Here is a 19,096-nt window from a genome sequence, read left to right as displayed (position 1 = left end):
TATCTCTTTTTCTCTCTCTCTCTCGAGATAAGAAATGGAGTCAGACTACTAATTGGGAGGATCAGTTAAAGCCAACTGTATTCTGTTGTAACAATGGGCTGAATATACAATTAAACCATGAGAAATTTTGAGCAATCTCATTTCCTTGTTCCTGAGTCAATGTTTAAGAAAACTGACCCCACACATTGGAACAATTTTTTAGGAAAAATGTTCATGTATCTGTTGAAGCCAAGTTATTAAATAATTACTTTTTTTTTGTGAAAAAGGCTAGTGATTCATATAATTCATGTGTGTGAAACCCAAGGCTGAGAGTTGGGGGTGATGAACTCCTAATGTTCTCATTGGGAGTAGTGTTTCTGTGTGGGTGGGGAGAACCATCTGAGTGTTGTTTATCTAGTTTGGTTGAAGTTAGTGCAGATGATCCAGATTCTCGGGAGTGCTGTTTCTTTACCCAGGAGTTTGGAGTGATTTGCTTACTCCATTTAAGTGTGTCCTGGCAAACTACCATGCCGTTGCAGCTGATCGTCTAAACCAATGTGTTTGGATATTCTGTTCTGTTCTGTTTATTGGTGGAATCTAGATGCTGCTGTCCAATGCAGGTTTTTGCAAGAAATTGATTTATAGGTGCCCCTTTCACCTCGACCTAGGTGAAGCACAATTGGTTTACTTTAGTTTCCTAAGTCTACTGAGCAGAAGAGGGCAAATGTGGCGACTTGCCAATCGTGGAACAGACTGGGGTGTTATTTCTCTTAGAGGAGATTGAGGGGGATAATATTGAGGGCATAGAGTAGATAGAAAGAAATGTTTCCCCTTGATGGAGGGATCAAGATAGAAGGTGTAAATTTAAAGTAAGGGCAGAGAGCTTAGAGGAGATGAGGAAACACTTTTCACTTGAAGTATGGTAGGAATCTTGAATTCACTGCCTGTTAGAGTGGTAGAGACAGAAACCTTCTACATCTATTAAGTATTTAGATGTACCAAGGTAAATAAGGATATAGGCTGAGTGCTGGAAAATAGGATTAGAACAGTTAGGTTTGGCTAGCGTGGATGTGATGGGCCAAAGGGCCTTTTTCCATGCTGTAGATCTCTGACTCTGTAGACCAAAAGCAATTCTAACAGGCAAGATCTGAAATAGGAAACTCTGTCTCTCCTTGCTACAACTTGCTTCATTGTACAAACCATGATAACGTGATTCCATTATTAAAATGTTTGAGGTATTGGTTCCTCCCGAGTCTCTATCATTAGGAGTCCCAATTTTTGCTGAGTTGCTGAACCTTCAATTACTTCATGTCTGCTACTAGTTTGTAATTGTTTTAATTTTTATACATCTTGCATTTTGATAAATTTCCTGAATTGCGTTATATTATCGTATGACTTAAACTGTGTTTAGCCCAGTGTGTCCACTTGCACTGGTTATGAACCATGTTGGGTGGGTGAAAACATTGGTAGAAAGTGAAGTGTATGTTAGTAAACTGTGTTCCCCGCTGAATTGCTGCTGACCCTTCCTCTCACTCTTTGATAAAAATGAATGTTACGCAGACCCTCGGGGCTGTTGCTTCATGAATAATCATAAATATTCATGCCCCTTAACTTTCTAACCTGTGTTGTAGATACTAATGCAGAGCAGTGACTCTTAGTACTTTAAAAGCGGATGAAATCTATTCACGTTGGTGCAAATTGCATCATCAGGCTGTCTAAAACATGTCTGAGTCCAATCCCATTGTCATCTGCTGTGTATGCGTAAGGGAGACGGTAATCTCACCACACAAGCACTCTAGAAGCCTTGGTTAATGTCCTTGCAATAAGGGTTTAAATCCCTTCACCATCACAGGTGGAATTTAAATTCAATTCATAAAATTGTGGAATATTGTTAAGAATTAGGGTCCATTAGGAAAGGAAATATACCATACTTACTCTGCTGGACTCTGGACCCAAAGCAATACATAGTCTCTCTAACTGACCTTTGGAATGGCCTAGCAAGCCTCTCCCATTTATTATTCATATCTCATGGAAAAAAAATAGAAACTTTTGTTTTAAAAAAGGCTCAGGAATAGGCCATTCACTCCTTCTGGCCTGCTCTGCCATTCAGTATGATCATGGCTGATTGGCCAAATCTTTAACTCTGTTCCTGCTTTCTTTGCTTACCCTTTAGGCCTAAGAACCATATCTAATCCCTCCTCAGAAACGTGCAATGTTTTGGTTTTGGCTGCTTTCTGTGGCAGAGCATTTCATAGGTTCACCACTGTCTGGGTGAAGAAATTTCTCCTTCTCTCAATCCTAAAGTAATTCTATCACACCTTTTGGTTCTAGAATAAAAGTAAAAATAAGTTACTGAGCAAAAGCCAAATTTGACGCCCTGCTAATCCTATCCCTACAACTCCCTCCTTGGCTCAATCATTCCCATGTTAAAATTTCCCACTTCCATTGCTTGAGGGAATTTAATATGGGATCCTGTGGATTGTATGATTCAGTGTTGGATTGCACACTGGCTACTTATTAGGTCATTGCAGGAGGCAGTGTGGTGAGTAATCTTTTAGCTCCAGTATAGGTTGTAATTGGATCATCACTTTCTGTAGATTATAGTTGGATATCCTTTTAAATCTCTCAGGAATTCTGGATGAGCAAGAAATCCAACATCCATTAAACGTACCTTGTTCTAAAATCCTGGTTGTAGCACACGACAGCAATCAAATTCAACGAATCAAAGTGACCAATTGCTATCAGTTAGTCCAAAACAGATCCAGCCATAAGACATGGAAAAACCCAGTGCTGGAAAGCTTTGGGAATCTTAGGCCCAAATGGGTGGCCTAATTGCAACTATATAACCAATATCAATTGATGTGAAAACCCAACTGGTTCACTAATGTGAGGGAAGGAAATCAGCCATCCTTACCTGGTCTGGCCTCCATGTGACTCCAGATCCACAGCAATGTTGCTGACTCCTTAGCTGCTCTCTGGAGAATTGGGAATGGGCAAAAAATGCTGACCCAGCCAGCGACACTTGTATCCTGTGATAGTTTTATTTGGATCCAATCTTATTGTCCCTTTTTTCACAGCCCTGCAAATGTTTTCTTTTCAAGTAAATATCCAATTCCAATTTGTTTTTACACTAACTCCAAGATTCTTTCCTCTGGTGAATTCCAGATTGTCATCAATTCACTGCAGTTTTTTTTCCGAATAAACTGCTTGGATTCCTTTTACCTTTGGTCTATGATCTTCCAGGCACTTTTTTTTCAATCAGTGAAAACAGTTTCCCTTTATTCGTTCAGATAAGTTATATCTCACTGAAATTTTGAGCTGGATATTAACAGACCAATATGAAGGCGAGAGGGTTAGTAAGGTGGACACGTTGGAAGGGGAGCCTGATGTTGCCCACATTCCCAGGATCAGTAAAAGCTGCTTAATCAGCAGCTTTGATGTTATAATAAACTGCCAGCAAAGTGTTTGGCACGGGGCCACCGCTGGTCTCTACTGATGTTTGACTGGCCTTGGGAGGGCCTGGCCCCACCAGGTAAATGCTGGCAGCTTCCCAGCAGAGGGTAGCATTCTGCAGTTCCTTATTTTACAGTAGGGCTCCACCCGGAGATAGTGGCTTTAGTAAAGTGGCCACCTCTAAGGGTGGAACTCAGGCCTGTAGAGGCCAGGTCATGGTATATTGGTCGGGGGATCAAGGGTTATGGGGGGGAGGGGAAGGCAGGAGAATGGGATTGAGAAACCTGTCAACCACGACTGAATGGTTTGGACTCAATGGGCCGAATGGCCTAATTCTGCTCCCATATCTTATGGTGTTACTGTCTGTCCAGTCGGACAGGTTTATGGGAAGGGCTACACTCCCTGAGTCAGCTAAAGTCCCCAGATGGTAGGAGGGTGATCTTTTTAATTGGCACAAAGAATGCTACAGTGTTCCTCTGCTGCCTCATGCTGCGTGGGACTTGCTTTCTATCTAAGTGGTAGGATACCGACCCATTATTGAACTCCTGGTGGTGTTGATTACAGTAAGATCCGTGACCATTTATTTCTCCCAAGTGCAATAACTCCTGAAGTTGCATAACCTTCAACAAGAGATTCCCTATTCATTTTCAAAAAATTCATTACTTCAGTGATTTAAAGTGTTCCTAGCTCCCAGTTAGCTCAGTATTCCATTGTGAAAAGGTTTAAATCTGTTCTCTTTCCTTTACAGCCCCTTCTTTGGGTCAACACCCCCCTTTTCTCCCCTTCACACCTCAGTCACCCTCCTCCTTCTACTTCACATCCCTCTTTGTGGCTTTTACCCCCTTACACCTGCCTTTTGAACTCACCTACTCTCACTCCTTGCAATCTCCTTCTCCCCGAGTCCCTCTTGTAACCACCTCCTCTCTTTTCTACTCTCCATTCCTCATCCTCCTCCCCCAAATCTTCTTCACAAATACTCCTCAATCTGTCTCCAACCCCCTCCCACTCCTGTTGCCACCCTGGCTGATTTCCTCTTCGTGGACCCCTTAGATCCAGCTGGAGGACTCCACACCCCCACCCACCCCAGTATGAAACGGAACCTGGAGGAACAACTGTTTGCTTCTGTTGTATTTAGAAGCATGACTTTTGCTTGCACCCATGAGTGAATTGGGGATATTCAGAGGTGAACCTGCCTCACTGTATTGATCAGTGAGAAAGTGAGGACTGCAGATGCTGGAGATCAGAGCTGAGAATGTGTTGCTGGAAAAGCGCAGCAGGTCAGGCAGCATCCAAGGAGCAGGAGAATCGACGTTTCGGGCATGAGCCCTTCTTCAGGAGAAGGGCTCATGCCCGAAACGTCGATTCTCCTGCACCTTGGATGCTGCCTGACTCACTGTATTGATCACCTCACTGAGCTGTTCTGTGGTTGGCAGAAGACTATGTATGTTTTCAAATCCTTCCAGGGCCTTGCCTGGAATCTCCAACAATCCCACAAACCTCCAATATCTGCACTCCACTAACAGGCCGGTTGACCCTGTTCTAATAGTGCCATTGGTGGCTGTGACCTTAATGGCTGTGGAATTCCATCTTTACACCGTGCTACGCCTCCATCTCGCTTTCTCCCTACCTTATTTATGTCCAATATTTTTAACTGAGCTTTTGGTTCCCCCAAGTCTAATCTCTCCTTGGGTGCCGTGTCTGGTTTTCTAACACCCCTGCGAAGCATCTTGGGGAGTTCCTCATTATCTTCGTGGTGCTCCATAATTATACGTTGTCACAATGAATGGAACAGCCACCAGTTTGTTCCCTTGGGTCTGCTGGCAAGCATCAAGTCTGTAATTGTAATGTCAATAATGTAGTTGCACAGCGCTCATGTAATTGTCAGTTTTGGCATTGAGAAAGTCACTGGGGAAACCTTTTACTGGGGCCCTGAGCCAAAATAATGTTAGAATGAAATGGGCCATGTCTTGTTGTCTAGGGTACAAGGATGTTGATGAAGATCTGCCATTTTCAAGAGACCCAACCAAATTGCTGTAAATAGGCTTTCTGCGAGTCAGTTGGAGGTCAGATGGTTGGAGAGAGAGAGAGACTCCAGCATCTGCAGTCCTCACTTTCTCTGAGAGAGAGACTGGCCATATCTGAAAATATCTGGCCCCAGGTCAGATGAAACCACCATTCCCTTTATTGTTTTATAAAAGAAATCTTTTCCCTAATTGTTGTTTTGATTTTGAGATCTGATATCTGAAACTGGCATCTGTCTCCGTGATTGTGATGCACCGTTCATTAGTGTGCGGTGACTTGTGGTGAACTGGACAGTCTATAATTCATTCAGGCAATCTGCCTTCCTTTGTTCTGTGTGTTATCGCTTTAATGTACCGCTACACTGCAGCCAATTCATTCCCGGATAACAGCTGCCGTTCTGAGTCTGGAGGGAGAGAATTGATTTGATTAGCCTCCTGTTACTGAACAGTATGGACTGCAGTTGATTTAAAGCACTGTTTTGATTGCTACCAAAAAATTTGTTAGTTTTGCCCTGTTGGTTTTTCCCTCAGTTTCCCTTCCAGCTTTGCTCTCTGACAGGTGCTGATCACCAATGCTAAGGTGTATCAGCATAGCCTCATGGTTATGTGTCGTTGTGACAGCCAAAACAGTTCAGGGTTGCCACAGTGTCCATTCGTGAGTATTAATGTTGACTAGCCAGTTGTTGGGAACTAAAATCCTCTGCCTGAAATAGTTACAATTACAACTTTCAAAGCAGTTCTGGATAAATACTTGAACGGAAAAATTTCCATGACTTGAAGTACAGACGTGGGACTAATCTAACCATTACACCTTGACGTTTGATGGCATTGCCTTTGTTGAATCCCATAATATCAAACTTTCAGGGGGTTACCCTTGACCAGAAACTGAACAGGACTAACCATATAACTACGATAACAATAGGAGTAGGTTAGAGGCCAGAAATACTGCAGCCAGAACTCACTGCTTAACTCACCAAAGGGTGTCCACCATTTACAAAGTACAAGTCAGATGTGTGATGGAATACTCCCCATTTGCCTGGATGGGTGTAGCTCCAACAACACTCTAAGCTTGACACCATCCAGGATGAAGGGCTTTTGCCCGAAACGTTGATTTCACTGCTCGTTGGATGCTGCCTGAACTGCTGTGCTCTTCTAGCACCACTAATCCAGTATTTGATTTTCAGCATCTGCAGTCATTGTTTTTACCATCCAGGACAAAGCCAGCTGCTTAATGGGCATCTCATTCAACACCTTAAACAGTTACTCCCTCCAAGACTGTTGCCATCATGTGTACACAATGCACTGCAGTCTAAGACTGCTTTGACATTGATGTGAATTTGCCAACAGCAGGGTATTTTACCTGATGCAGTAATGCTAATATACTCTCCCATGACACAAACAGGGTGTGGATATGATGGTATTTGAAGAATCCAGTAGCTTTTCAATACATGTAGCTATTAAATGCAAACGTCACATTCACAGGCACATCTGTGTCGAGCCTAACATTAACAGATGTGGATGCTTCAAGTAATCCCATGTGGAAAATTGAATATGTGACCTTTATACCCTCAGGTCACTTGCAGTTCTGCAGTGATGAGCGTGTGTCTTAACGGCATACTAGCTTAGAGACACATTGCAGCAGGGAACACCTTCAAAACCTGCGATCTCGACCACCCTGAAAGACTTGGGCCTATCTTGCTATGCTTTCATTGTTGCTGGGTCAAAATCCAACATTTGTTTTTTGTTATATTGAGTAATTCTTGGGTATTAAATCTGCCTTTAGTCTTTCTGGCTTACCAAGGGACAAAAAAGTAAAAACAACATGATTGGTTCACAAGAGGAAACATTGGAGAAGTTGATTGCTGAACTCGCGATTGTTTGTGATGGGTTTTGGTTTAAGTTGACCAATTATTTTTTCGGATAGAGGTTGGCGTGAAAAGAAAAGTGACACCTTTCTCGTTGTATGGGGGTTCCAAAGTGCAGTGGTGTAGGAAACTTGGCAGCCTGTCAGTACACAGCAAGCTCCCACAAACAGAGCTCTGATAGTTACCAGAAAGTATGTTTTAGTAATGTTTGTTGATGGCGAACATCATTGATTTTCTTTGGAATAACGACAATCCTTTCCATCCAGCTGAAAGGATAGTGAAGGTTTGAAAGGAGAAGGGAGATAGGAAAGCTACAGGACCTTGAGTGGAATCCTATTGCCTGACTTTTTTTCTACTTGCAGGAAAAAAAGAAAAAATTTGAAAAAGAAAGTGAGAAGTTCTACTCTGCACTTGACCGACACCTGGGTCTTTCCTCAAAGAAGAAGGAATCCCAGCTTCAGGAGGTAATGGTCTTTTTTTTTCCCCCCCACTAATGCAGCTCTCCTTCCCTGGCACTGCCAGTCCCTCTTGCTTCCCCTTTAGGGTGTAGGTTTGCTCGCTGAGCTGTAGGTTTGATATCCAGACGTTTCATTACCTGGCTAGGTAACATCATCAGTGGCGACCTCCAAGTGAAGTGAAGCTGTTGTCTCCTGCTTTCTCTTTATATGTTTGTCCTGGATGGGGTTCCTGGGGTTTGTGGTGATGCTTCCCCTTTATTGTTTCAGTAAGAAAGGAGAGTGAGAAAACTGAGCTAATGCCTCGAGGGATATTGATAAGTTGGCCAAATGGACAGACACCTGGCAGATGAGTTTCAATGCACAGAAAAATGACTTGGTAGAAATCATTTTGGTAGAAGGACCTGGATATGGAAAGACAATAAAGGCTTGATGGCCCAACTTTGAGGGGAGTGCAGGAGCAGAGGGAACTCAGGGGTTCAACTGTATAATTCTGAAGGTGGTCAGCCAAGTTGAAACAGTTGTTAAGAAAGCTTATAGGGTCCTTAGAGCTATAAATAGAGGCATTGAGTATAAACGTAAGGAAGTGATGCTACACTTCTACAAATCATTGGTTAGACCTCATTTGGAGTATTGTATTCAGTTCTGAGCACCTTATGGAAAGATTTTAAAGTCCTGGGTAGAACTCAAATGGAATTTACAAGAACGATATCAGAAATGAGGAATCTTACTTACAAGCTAAGAATAAAGCAATAAGGCTATCCTTATAGCAGAGAAGATTAAGAGGTGGAAGTGGATTATGGCACAGTGGCTCAGTGGTTAGCACTGCTGCCTCACAGCACCAGGATCCCAGGTTCGATTCCAGCCTCTGGTGACTGTGTGCAAACCCCACATAGACATTCTCCCCGTATCTGTGTGGTGGGTTTCCTCTGGGTGCTCTGGTTTCCTCCCACAGTCCAAAGATGTGCTGGTCAGGTGAATTGGCCATGCTAAATTGCCCATAGTGTTAGGTGCATTATTCGGAGGGAAATGGGTCTGGGTGGGTTACTCTTCAGAGGGTCGGTGTGGACTGGTTGGGCCAAAGGGCCTGTTTCCACACTGTAGGGAACCTAATCAGGTAACCTTATTGACATGTTCAAAATTCTGAACAATTTTGACAGAGTAAAGGAGATTCTGTTTCCACTAGTTGGTGTATCGGTGAGTAGGGGTCACTATTTCAAGACTGTCAGGAAGAGAGCAAAGAGTGAGATGAGGAGAAACCTCTTTACTCAGTGGTTCAGATTTGGAATGCACTGCCTGGGAGAGGGGTGAAAGTGGATTGCTTAGCACTTTCCAAAAGGCAGCTGGATTTATATTTGAAAGGGATATATTTAGAGGGCTATGGAGATAAGGCTTGAGAATGAAACTAGCTGGGAAACTTTCTCTGAGGACCTAGTACAAACATTATGGGTTGAATGGCCTCTTTCTGAACTTTTGCGTTTCTAAGATTCTGTAAGTGAATTGGGCAAAAGAGGATTTGGCATTGTGTGCGCAGAATACATTGGTAGGTAAAGCACAAGAAATTTATCTTTCACTATCAGAGGTGGTTTCTTGGGATTATGACACAGTGAAGAAAGCTAAATTGGCTGCATACAATTTACTGTCAAAGGCATATAAGTAATGGTTCTGGAATTTTAAAAAACTGCCTGAGTAAATCTGTAATAAACTCAGAGGTAAGTGAGGTAATTTTCACTGGTGAATAAAAATATTAGAGGTGAAAACACATTCAGAATTTAGAGTAATTTATTCTCCCTCTTATTCTTCCCTGCACCCCCCCCCTTCCTCGCTTCCCCCACCACCCCCCCACTTTCCCTCTCTCATTTTGTGGAATTTAAAGTCTCATTGCCTTTTTGTATTGAGAACTCACGTTGAAGACTAAAGTGTAGCAACTACTACTGTAAAATTCTACACACTGAGTGGAAGTCCATTTTGTTGCCTGTACTACATTTATAACAGAGAACATAGCTTGTGTTGTGTTCCCCACCTTTTTATCAAATTTTTGTTACAGTTGTATAATATTTTGCGCCTTCAGCTGTGCCTACTGCCTGCACCCTACAATTTTAAAGCACGTGGAGTTATCAACATATCACCGACTGCACAATTTGTATGAATAGTGTGGGTGGGGATCAGGAACTTGTAATATCAACATCTGCTTTTCTAAGTTGTGTGGGAGGATGAAATGTGCGAATGATGCTGAGATGTCTCAGTATGATTTGGATAAGCTGAGTGAGGGGGCAATGGTAGTTGAAGTATAAAACAGATAAATTAGGGCCACTATGGCCAGGCAATAAACACTGGCCCAGCCAGTGATGTCTGCACCTCATGAGTGAATTTAAAAGAACAGATTATCTATTTGGTTTAAAATAAAAATGAAGGTAGATAATTTTAGGACAGAGATGAGGCAAAACTTCTTCACCCAGAGAGTGGTGGCTGTGTGGAATGCTCTGCCCCAGAGGGCAGTGGAGGCCCAGTCTCTGGATTCATTTAAGAAAGAGTTGGATAGAGCTCTCAAAGATTGTGGAATCAAGGATTATGGAGATAAGGCAGGAACAGGATACTGATTAAGGATGATCAACCATGATCATATTGAATGGTGGTGCAGGCTCGAAGGGCAGAATGGCCTACTCCAGCACCTATTGTCTATTATTATCTGAATGGCCATCGATTTGGGAAAGGGGAAAGTGCAATGAGACCTGTGTCCTTGTACACCAGTTGCTGAAAGTAAGCATGCAGGTACGACAGGCAGTAAAGAAGGCAAATTATATATTATCCTTCATAGAGGTAGGAGTACAGGAGTAAAGATGTCTTGCTGCAACTGTACATCTGCAGTATTATGTGCAGTTTTAGTGTCATTTCCTGAGGAACGCTATTTTGGCTAGAGAGGGAGTGCAATGAAGTTTTACAGGACTGATGTATAAAGAGAGACTGGATCCATTAGGATTCTATTTACTGGAGTTTGGAAGAATGTCAAGGAATCTCTCAGAAAGCTACACCATTCCAACAGGACTAGACTGGGTAACCACAGGATTGGATGTTCCCAATGAGTCCAGAATGAGGGTGAAAAGCAGGAACACTGTACTGAGTTGGCTGATCAGCCATGATCATATTGAATGGTGGAGCAGGCTCGAAGGGCCGAATGGCCTACCCTCTTCCTATTTTGTGTGTTTCTATGACTCTTCAGGTTGGGCAATGAATACTGATCCAGCCAGTGACACTGCATCCTCTAACTGAATAAATAAAAGTGGAACAGAGATGGAACACTTGGAACACATGCTGAAGTTTTATGAAAAGAACAATAGGCAGCCAGTCTACTGTGTTCCCTCTAAGTTTCTTCCTGGCTGTGCGTCGCAGTGATGTCTGGATTCAGAGGCTACTGCTTTGATCAGTAGACCTTGGAGTGGCTGAGTTCCTAGCTTTAGAGAGTACATGTTCTCTTAGCGGACGACATACCTGGAGTAGATTGAAAGTTCTGATAAACGTGCGACAACAGATTTTTAAAAGAAAATTATTTCATCAAAGTTTTTATTGCAATAATGTTTTAAAAACCCTTCACTCCGCTCTGAAATGCTGACGATTGTCACTGCTTCTAGCTGTGATGGAGCAGCTTGCTCTGTTTTCCGCATTCTGTTCACAGAATCTGATAAATCCTTTTTGCTTAAATCCAGGCAGATGTGCAGGTTGATAAAGAGAGACAGAACTTCTACGAGGCGTCTTTGGAGTACGTGTACAAAATTCAGGAGGTTCATGAGAGGAAGAAGTTTGAAGTGGTTGAGCCAGTAAGTTCTTAAAGCTTTGGTTTTAGTTCAATCTAACTGAAAATGTCCTACCCTTTCCTCTCCTGATAGTGCTGGTTCAAACTCTGGTAAAGTCAGAGTCATAGTCATAGAGATGTACAGCATGGAAACAGACCCTTCAGTCCAACCCGTCCATGCCGAGCAGATATCCCAACCCAATATAGTCCCGCCTGCCAGCACCCAGCCCATATCCCTTCAAACCCTTCCTATTCATATACCCATCCAATTGCCTTTTAAATGTTGCAATTGTACCAACCTTCACCATTTCCTCTGGCAGCTCATTCCATACATGTACAACCCTCTGTGTGAAAAAGTTGCCCTTAGGTCTCTTTTATAACTTTCTCCTCTCACCCTAAATCTATGCCCTCTAGTTCTGGACTCCCCGACCCCAGGGAAAAGACTTTGTCTATTTATCCTATCAATGTTCCTCATAATTTTGTAAACCTCTATAAGGTCACCCCTCAGCCTCTGACGCTCCAGGGAAAACAGCCCCAGCCTGTTCAGCCTCTCCCTATAGCTCAAATCCTCCAAACTTCGCAACATCCTTGTAAATCTTTTCTGAATCCTTTCAAGTTTCACAACATCTTTCCAATAAGAAGGAGACCAGAATTGCATGCAATATTCCAACAGTGGCCTAACCAATGTCCTGTACAGCCGCAACATGACCTCCCAACTCCTGTACTCAATACTCTGACCAATAAAGGAGAGCATACCAAACTCCTCCTTCACTGTCCTATCTCCTTGTGACTCCACTTTCAAGGAGCTATGAGCCTGCACTCCAAGGTCTCTGTTCAGCAACACTCCCGAGGACCTTACCATTAAATGTATATGTCCTGCTAAGACTTGCTTTCCCAAAATGCAACACCTCTCATTTACCTGAATTAAACTCCACCTGCCACGTCTCAGCCCATTGGCCCATCTGGTCAAGGTCCTGTTGTAATCAGAGGTAACCCTCTTTGCTGTCCACTACACTTCCAATTTTGGTGTCCTCTGCAAACTTACTAACTGTACCTCTTATGCTTGCATCCAAATCAGTTATGTAAATGACAAAAAGTAGAGGGCCCAGCACCTTGTGGCACTCCACTGGTCACAGGCCTCCAGTCTGAAAAACAACCCTCCACCACCACCCTGTGTCTTCTGCCTTTGAGCCAGTTCTGTATCCAAATGGCTAGTTCTCCCTGTATTCCATGAGATCTAACCTTGCTAATCAGTCTCCCATGGGGAACCTTGTCGAACGCCTTACTGAAGTCCATATAGATCACATCTACCGCTCTGCCCTCATCAATCTTCTTTGTTACTTCTTCAAAAAACTCAATCAAGTTTGTGAGACATGATTTCCCATGCACAAAGCCATGTTGACTATCCCTAATCAGTCCTTGCCTTTCCAAATACATGTACATCCTGTCCCTCAGGATTCCCTCCAACAACTTGCCCACCACCTCTTTGGTTCCCTGTTAAAATAGTCACTTTTCAATAACCACTGTAAGCTGAAGAGTCCTAAGTGCTGACATCATGGTTGAATATGAGTCCATTGTACAAAATGGTGTGTTATTCAGTGCTGGACAGGTGTCCTCACCAAGACCTCAGGCTCCCCATTATAAAATGCTGTAGTCACACAGGGGTGAATGTTACTCCTCTGAATCTGGAGGTTATTTTGGTCTAGGGAACAGACCATAGTAGGAAATATGTTAGCCTTAGCCTAAGACTCAGAATCCTTAGAGTGTGGAAACTGGCCATTTGGCCCAACAAGTCCACACCGATCCTCTGAAGAGTAACCCACTCAAACCCATTCCCCTACGTTTACCCCTGACTAAAGCCCCTAACCTACACATCCCTGAACACTGTGGGCAGTTTAGCATAGCCAACGCAGCTTACCTGCACGTTCTTGGACCGTGGGAGGAAGCCAGAACACACAGAGGAAACACTCGACATGGGGCGAATGTGCAAACTGCACATATAGACAGTTGCCCGAGGCTGGAATCAATGCTGGGTCCCTCGCACTGTGAGGCAGCAGTGCTAACCACTGAGCCACCGTGTTTCAACTGTTCCATTAATGCTGATAATTGGATGTAAGACAGAAAAATCTTGCAGTGTCTGACCATCCTCCACTTTGCTATGTAGTGATAACATCCAATAGTCTTTGAGGTTGAATTGAAGGTACTGAGGCGATTGGTATATGGTTGGGGAAGATGGGTGGCTGTCTGTCTGAGAGAATAATGATGGCTAGACTCCTTCCCTCCATGGGCAAGGCAGGTCTAAGGGAAGCTTCTGCCCTTCAACCTCTGCCCCCACCCCAAAAGGACAGTGACTCTGGCAGAGTCACTGCCCCCAGTCCGAGTCATCACTGCTGTTCTTTTCTTCCCCACAGGTGTTGGCGTTCCTTCATGGGCTGCTCACATTCCATCATCTGACCTTTGAACTGACTCAGGATTTCATGCCTTATAAACAGCAGCTTCAATTAAGCTTGCAACACGTGAGTTCCGTTCCGACGTTTACTTTGGACTGAAGGTTAGAGAATGGGTGGGGGAGCAGCGTGTGCGACGGAGAATGGGATTGACTCATTGGGCCAAGGACTCACCAATGAGTCTGATTGAATCGAGAGATGTCCTGACATGGTGAACCTGTTGAAGTATGAAGTATCCTTTCTGGAGGCGAGATAGAGTCAAAGCCGGTTGGGCTGAGGTGGTCTTGACAAAAGGCCTACCTTGGCTCACTGCAATTATTGCTTCAGTTGGTTTCACCTTAGGCCCTCTACCCCTCCTTCCACCTCTTACTTCTCCCCCCACCTTCACAACCTCCATACCCCATTACCTTGCCCACTCTGACCCCATGCCACCTCAACTCTTTCAATCAAGCCCCTCCCACCATGTCCAATTGCCCCTGAAACTCTTAGCCCTCCCATGCCCAGTAGACCCAATACAGAATCAAAGAATCTTATTCTATTGGCCTGGGCGAGACTGCTTAGAGGGAAATGTCCATCTGCAAGTCTTCGGAGAGAAGTTGCATTCCAACAATCCTTGCAAGGTCGTTCAGACAAATAACAGTTGCTTAAGCTTTAGGAATTTGATGCCTTGTGTAAATGAATGTTGAGACATTGACAAAAGAAATCAAGAGAAAAATAACTTGAAGTAACTGCATGCAGATTGTCAGTCAGCACTTCCCTTTGTCAGCAAACTTGCTTTAATGAGCCTCGGTTGGGAACACAGATTCCCATATATGCTTCATTATATACGAATCCTTCTGACTTGGTGAAAGTCCAGTCCATTGCGGTCTGACCGTGATTATTATGGAGCTCCTCATATCGAAATAAAAACCTCTTCTTCCCAAACTTGATTTCTCCAATGTCCTTTTGATGTTTTCTGTACCTCTCATCCTAAACTCCTTTCTCTGCCTGTCTACTTCTATCTCCAACTTTCAAAAACCTGAGATAACACTGCTTTGCCCAAAAGATTTGTTCCCTCTGTGAATCCCCTGAGGCTGTGTTCTTCTATAAGAAAGACACAAAAGTGTCTCACACTGTTGATTATTGCCTAATCAACATTGAGTAGGCAGATGTTGAAACTCCCTATAAATTGATTAAATGTTGTCCTTATTTTGAGCAGATAATTCACCAATGGGAAATGTCCACTGAGCCCTTTTTAAATGGTAGATACGCAGGAGACTGGAAGAACATAGCAAGCCAGGCAACCTAAGGAGATGGAGAAGTCAATGTTTCGGCTGTATCTTCAGGGGGTGGGAGTAAGGGGAGCTGCAGATAGAAGGGATGGGGGAGCATTTTGGGTGGGGAGAGGGACAGAGTGATGGAGTAGGAATAGGTACTCCTAATGCTCCCTGGCTTGCTGTGTTCTTCCAACCTCCCGTGTGTCTAACTTGGATTCCAGCATCAGCAGGTTTTTTTTGTTTTGCCCCTTTTTAACCCCCTCAGAGAGATTGCAAACCATATTCCCACAGCCACAGAAAATCAAATGAGGACCGTTTCACAAAAGCATCTTGCCCTACATACATCCCATCTCTGTCGTTCTCTGGTCTGTCTTGTCAGCCATTGGGAGTTGGCATTTCCTGTGCGTTTCAGGAGCTTGACCTATTCTGAAGCAGCTCACCACCTGGAAGTGGGCAACAGGATAGAGTTACGTTGGGAGACTGCGGGTTCTGAAAAGGGTCTTGGTTGTTTTCACAGACGAGGAACCACTTCATGGGCACTCGAGAGGAGATGGAGGACCTCATGAAAAGAATGAAAGAGGCTCCGCAAAACTGCAAGCTCCCGGGACAGCCCACCATTGAAGGCTACCTCTACTCTCAGGAGAAACGTAAGGAACAGAGAGAATCATCGAATCCCTTCGGTGTGGAAACAGGCCCTTCGGCCCAACAAGTCCACACCAACCCTCTGAAGATCCCACTAACACTCCAGATTTGTTTCTGCTTCTCACTAATACTAGTTGGAGATTTCTAGAACTTACTGGTGGGAATAGTTTGAGAATTAGGGCCAGACCATGCAGGAGAGATGTTAGGAAGAACTTCCACACACAAAGGATGGTAAGGTTTTGGAACTCTTCATTAACAATAGTCGATGCTGGATCAGTTGTTACTTGTAAATCTGAGACAGATAAATTTTTGTGAAGCAAAGGATATAAGTGCAATGGGCCATAAGTAAGTATATGCAGTCAAACCACAGGTCAGCCTCCAGTACATAATGTTCATTTTGTTATCCCTGAATTGCTTTGTTTCTGTCACTGCCAGGTTTGATTTCCTGAAGTTAGCTGTTCAGAGTCACTGTCCAATTTTCTGAGGTCCTCAGGTGATTTTAACCTCCTGGATGGGCTGAGATCTTTACTGTATGCCTTGCTGCCATCTAGTGTCTTGTTGCAGTATTGCAGCAGTTTAGTTGTTTTGATCTGGCTATACAAGCTCTAGCTTGATGTTCGTTCATTTTCTTATTGACTGAACATCCAATTTGCCTACGGGTGGTAAAGTGCCGATGTATAGCTAGTTTCCTGCATTATTCTCCAGAACAATATTCTTCGATTCATTTAACCCCTTCTGTGGCATAATTAATTTACTGCAAACTCTGACTGCACCAGGATTTATTCTGTCAGAAAATCATCCGTTGAATGTTTTATGTGACATTTAAGGCTCTAAGGGAGGGTATCTGATCATTGTGTGACCCTCTAGGGTAAGGATGGTGAGGATTCAGGAGGAGGGGTAGATGCGAATAGGGAGGACCAGACAGATTTCTATTTATGCAAGTTTTCAATAGGAAATCTACTTCTGACTCTCCCACAGGGCCTCTGGGATTCTCCTGGGTGAAAAACTACTGCAAATATGTGAAAGACACCAAAATTCTAACCATGATCCCGTGTGATCCGAAACCTGGGGCGAAGCAGGTGAGTAGTTTTTATTTATTCACGGGATATAGTTATCGCTGGCTGGGTCAGCGTTTGCTGCCTTTCTAAGTTGCCCTTTGGAACATGGTGGTGACTGGCTGCTTAAACTGCTGCAATTTGTGTTGCATGTAGACCCGCAATGTTGTTAGGGAGGGGATTCCAAGATTTTGATCCAGTGACACTAAAGGACCGGCGATATACGTCCAAGTCAGGATGGTGGGTGGTTTGGTGGGAGACATGCAGTTGGTGGTGGTCTTGTGTACCTGCTGCCCTCGTCCTTCTAGATGGAAGTGATTGTTTAGAAGGTGGCCCTCAAATGTTGGGTAGTTTTGGCTACACAGACACCGTGGGCCAAGTGGCCTCTGCTTGTACCACAAGCCTCCTGTGGCTAAGTTGGTATAAGAGTCAGAATGTAGTGCAGCTGATTGAGTAGAATGTAGCAGCTACATTAAGAGGACATCTTGGAGGGCTCATCCAGCAAGGCAATATGGGTACAACTCAGAAATAAGACAAGTAATGGGGGTTACGTTATGGGATTGTACCAAGTCCTAGGCGAAAGTGAGGACTGCAGATGCTGGAGATTAGAGTCGAGGGTGTGGTGCTGGAAAAGCACAGCAGGTCAGGCAGCATCCAAGGAGCAGGAATATTGATGTTTTGGGCAAAAGCCCTTCATCCTGAGAAAGAACTTTAGGAAAGAACTTTTCTAAGGAATCATTCTGATGAAGGGTTTTTGCCCAAAATATTGGTTTTCCTGCTTCTCTGCTATCTGACCTGTTGTGCTTTTCCAGCACCGCACTCTTATACTAAGGCCTCCCAACACCCATTGGGAGGTAGCACAACAGATATGTAGCTGCCTGATGAAGGAACAGCACTCCTAAAGCTTATGCTTCCACATAAACCTGTTGGATTGTAAACTGGTGTTGTGATTTTTAAACTTTGTCCATCCCAGTCCAACACTGGCACATCCTGGAAAGATGTAAAAATAACCGGGCTGTTTTAATAGGTGAATTTAACTTGCCAATATTGGCTAGGACTTCCTTAGTGCCAGGAGCTTTAATGGGGTAGAATTTGTTTAATGCATCCAGGAAGGTTTCTTGATACAATATGTAGGCAGTCCAGCTAGGGAAGGGGCCATACCGACCTTGTAATTGGGATGAACCTGGCACAGTGATTGGGGGAGTATTTTGGGAACAGTGACCATTATTTCATAAATATAGATAAAGATAAGACTGGTCCTTGGGTGAAATTGCTAAATTGGGGGAAGGCTAATTATAACAGTATTAGGCAAGAACTGAAGGAATTATATTGGGGGCAGCTGTTGGAGGGTAAATCCACATTTGACATGTGGGGATGTTTTTGAAGGCCAAACTGATCAGAGTTCAGGACCAGCATGTTCCTGTGAGGATGAAAGATAGGGATGGCTAGATTCGGGAACCCTGGATGACAAGAGAAATTAAAAGATTGGTCAAAAAGGAAAAGGAAGCTCATTGTAGACAAAGCGCTTGAGGAATATAACAGAAGCAGGAAAGAACTTTCCTAAGGAATTAGGAGGGATAAAAGGGGCTTTTAAAGTTTCCTTGACAGGTAGGATTTAGGAGACTCCCAAGGTATTGTATACTTTAATTAGGAGTAAGAAGGCAGCTGGGGAAAGGGTAGGTCTACTCCAGGACAAAGGACAAATTTATGCATTGAGTCAGAGGAAGTGGATGAGATCCTTAATGAATTATTCACACTGGTATTCACTGAGGAGAAGGACATAAATGATGGATAGATTAGGGAGGAGTATGTTAATATTCTAAAGGAATGTTGATATTAAGGAGGAGTTGTTGTCGGGCTATAGGGAAAAGACCAGAAGGTGGAGTTGAACATAATCATATCAGCCACTATCCCTCTGAATGAATGGTGGAGCAGACTGAATGGGCTGAATGGGCTGAATGGCCTACTTCCCTTGCATCTTATGGTCAGCTGGATGAGCTGGTGTAATATTGCAAGAAACACCGTTTGAGAGGCCATTAAAGGATTAGCTTTCTTTGATACAGGATTATGAATAAAATCTTGCCTGTCTTTATGGGGTTAAGCATTTGAGATTTTAAAAGTTTTAGGTTTTTG

At 43.6% G+C, this 19,096-nt stretch overlaps 1 protein-coding gene across 4 annotated transcripts in view; it reads left to right on the top strand.

Moving 5' to 3' along the window:
- ophn1 (oligophrenin 1) overlaps positions 1 to 19,096 on the top strand; it is a 196,998-nt gene that overhangs the window by 80,566 nt on the left and 97,336 nt on the right. For all 4 annotated transcript variants that reach the window (XM_072595481.1, XM_072595480.1, XM_072595479.1 and 1 more), the window contains exons 5-9: positions 7,681 to 7,782; positions 11,478 to 11,588; positions 13,975 to 14,079; positions 15,784 to 15,913; positions 16,887 to 16,987. In XM_072595481.1, coding sequence (XP_072451582.1) covers positions 7,681 to 7,782; positions 11,478 to 11,588; positions 13,975 to 14,079; positions 15,784 to 15,913; positions 16,887 to 16,987 — 549 coding nt within the window. The remainder of the gene's footprint in view (positions 1 to 7,680; positions 7,783 to 11,477; positions 11,589 to 13,974; positions 14,080 to 15,783; positions 15,914 to 16,886; positions 16,988 to 19,096) is intronic.

This window comes from Chiloscyllium punctatum, chromosome 25, assembly GCF_047496795.1.
Source record: "Chiloscyllium punctatum isolate Juve2018m chromosome 25, sChiPun1.3, whole genome shotgun sequence".
In the NCBI taxonomy this organism is placed as follows: domain Eukaryota; kingdom Metazoa; phylum Chordata; class Chondrichthyes; order Orectolobiformes; family Hemiscylliidae; genus Chiloscyllium; species Chiloscyllium punctatum.
The sequence above is the reverse complement of the archived record's forward strand: the minus strand, read 5'-3'. Positions and strand labels throughout refer to the sequence as shown.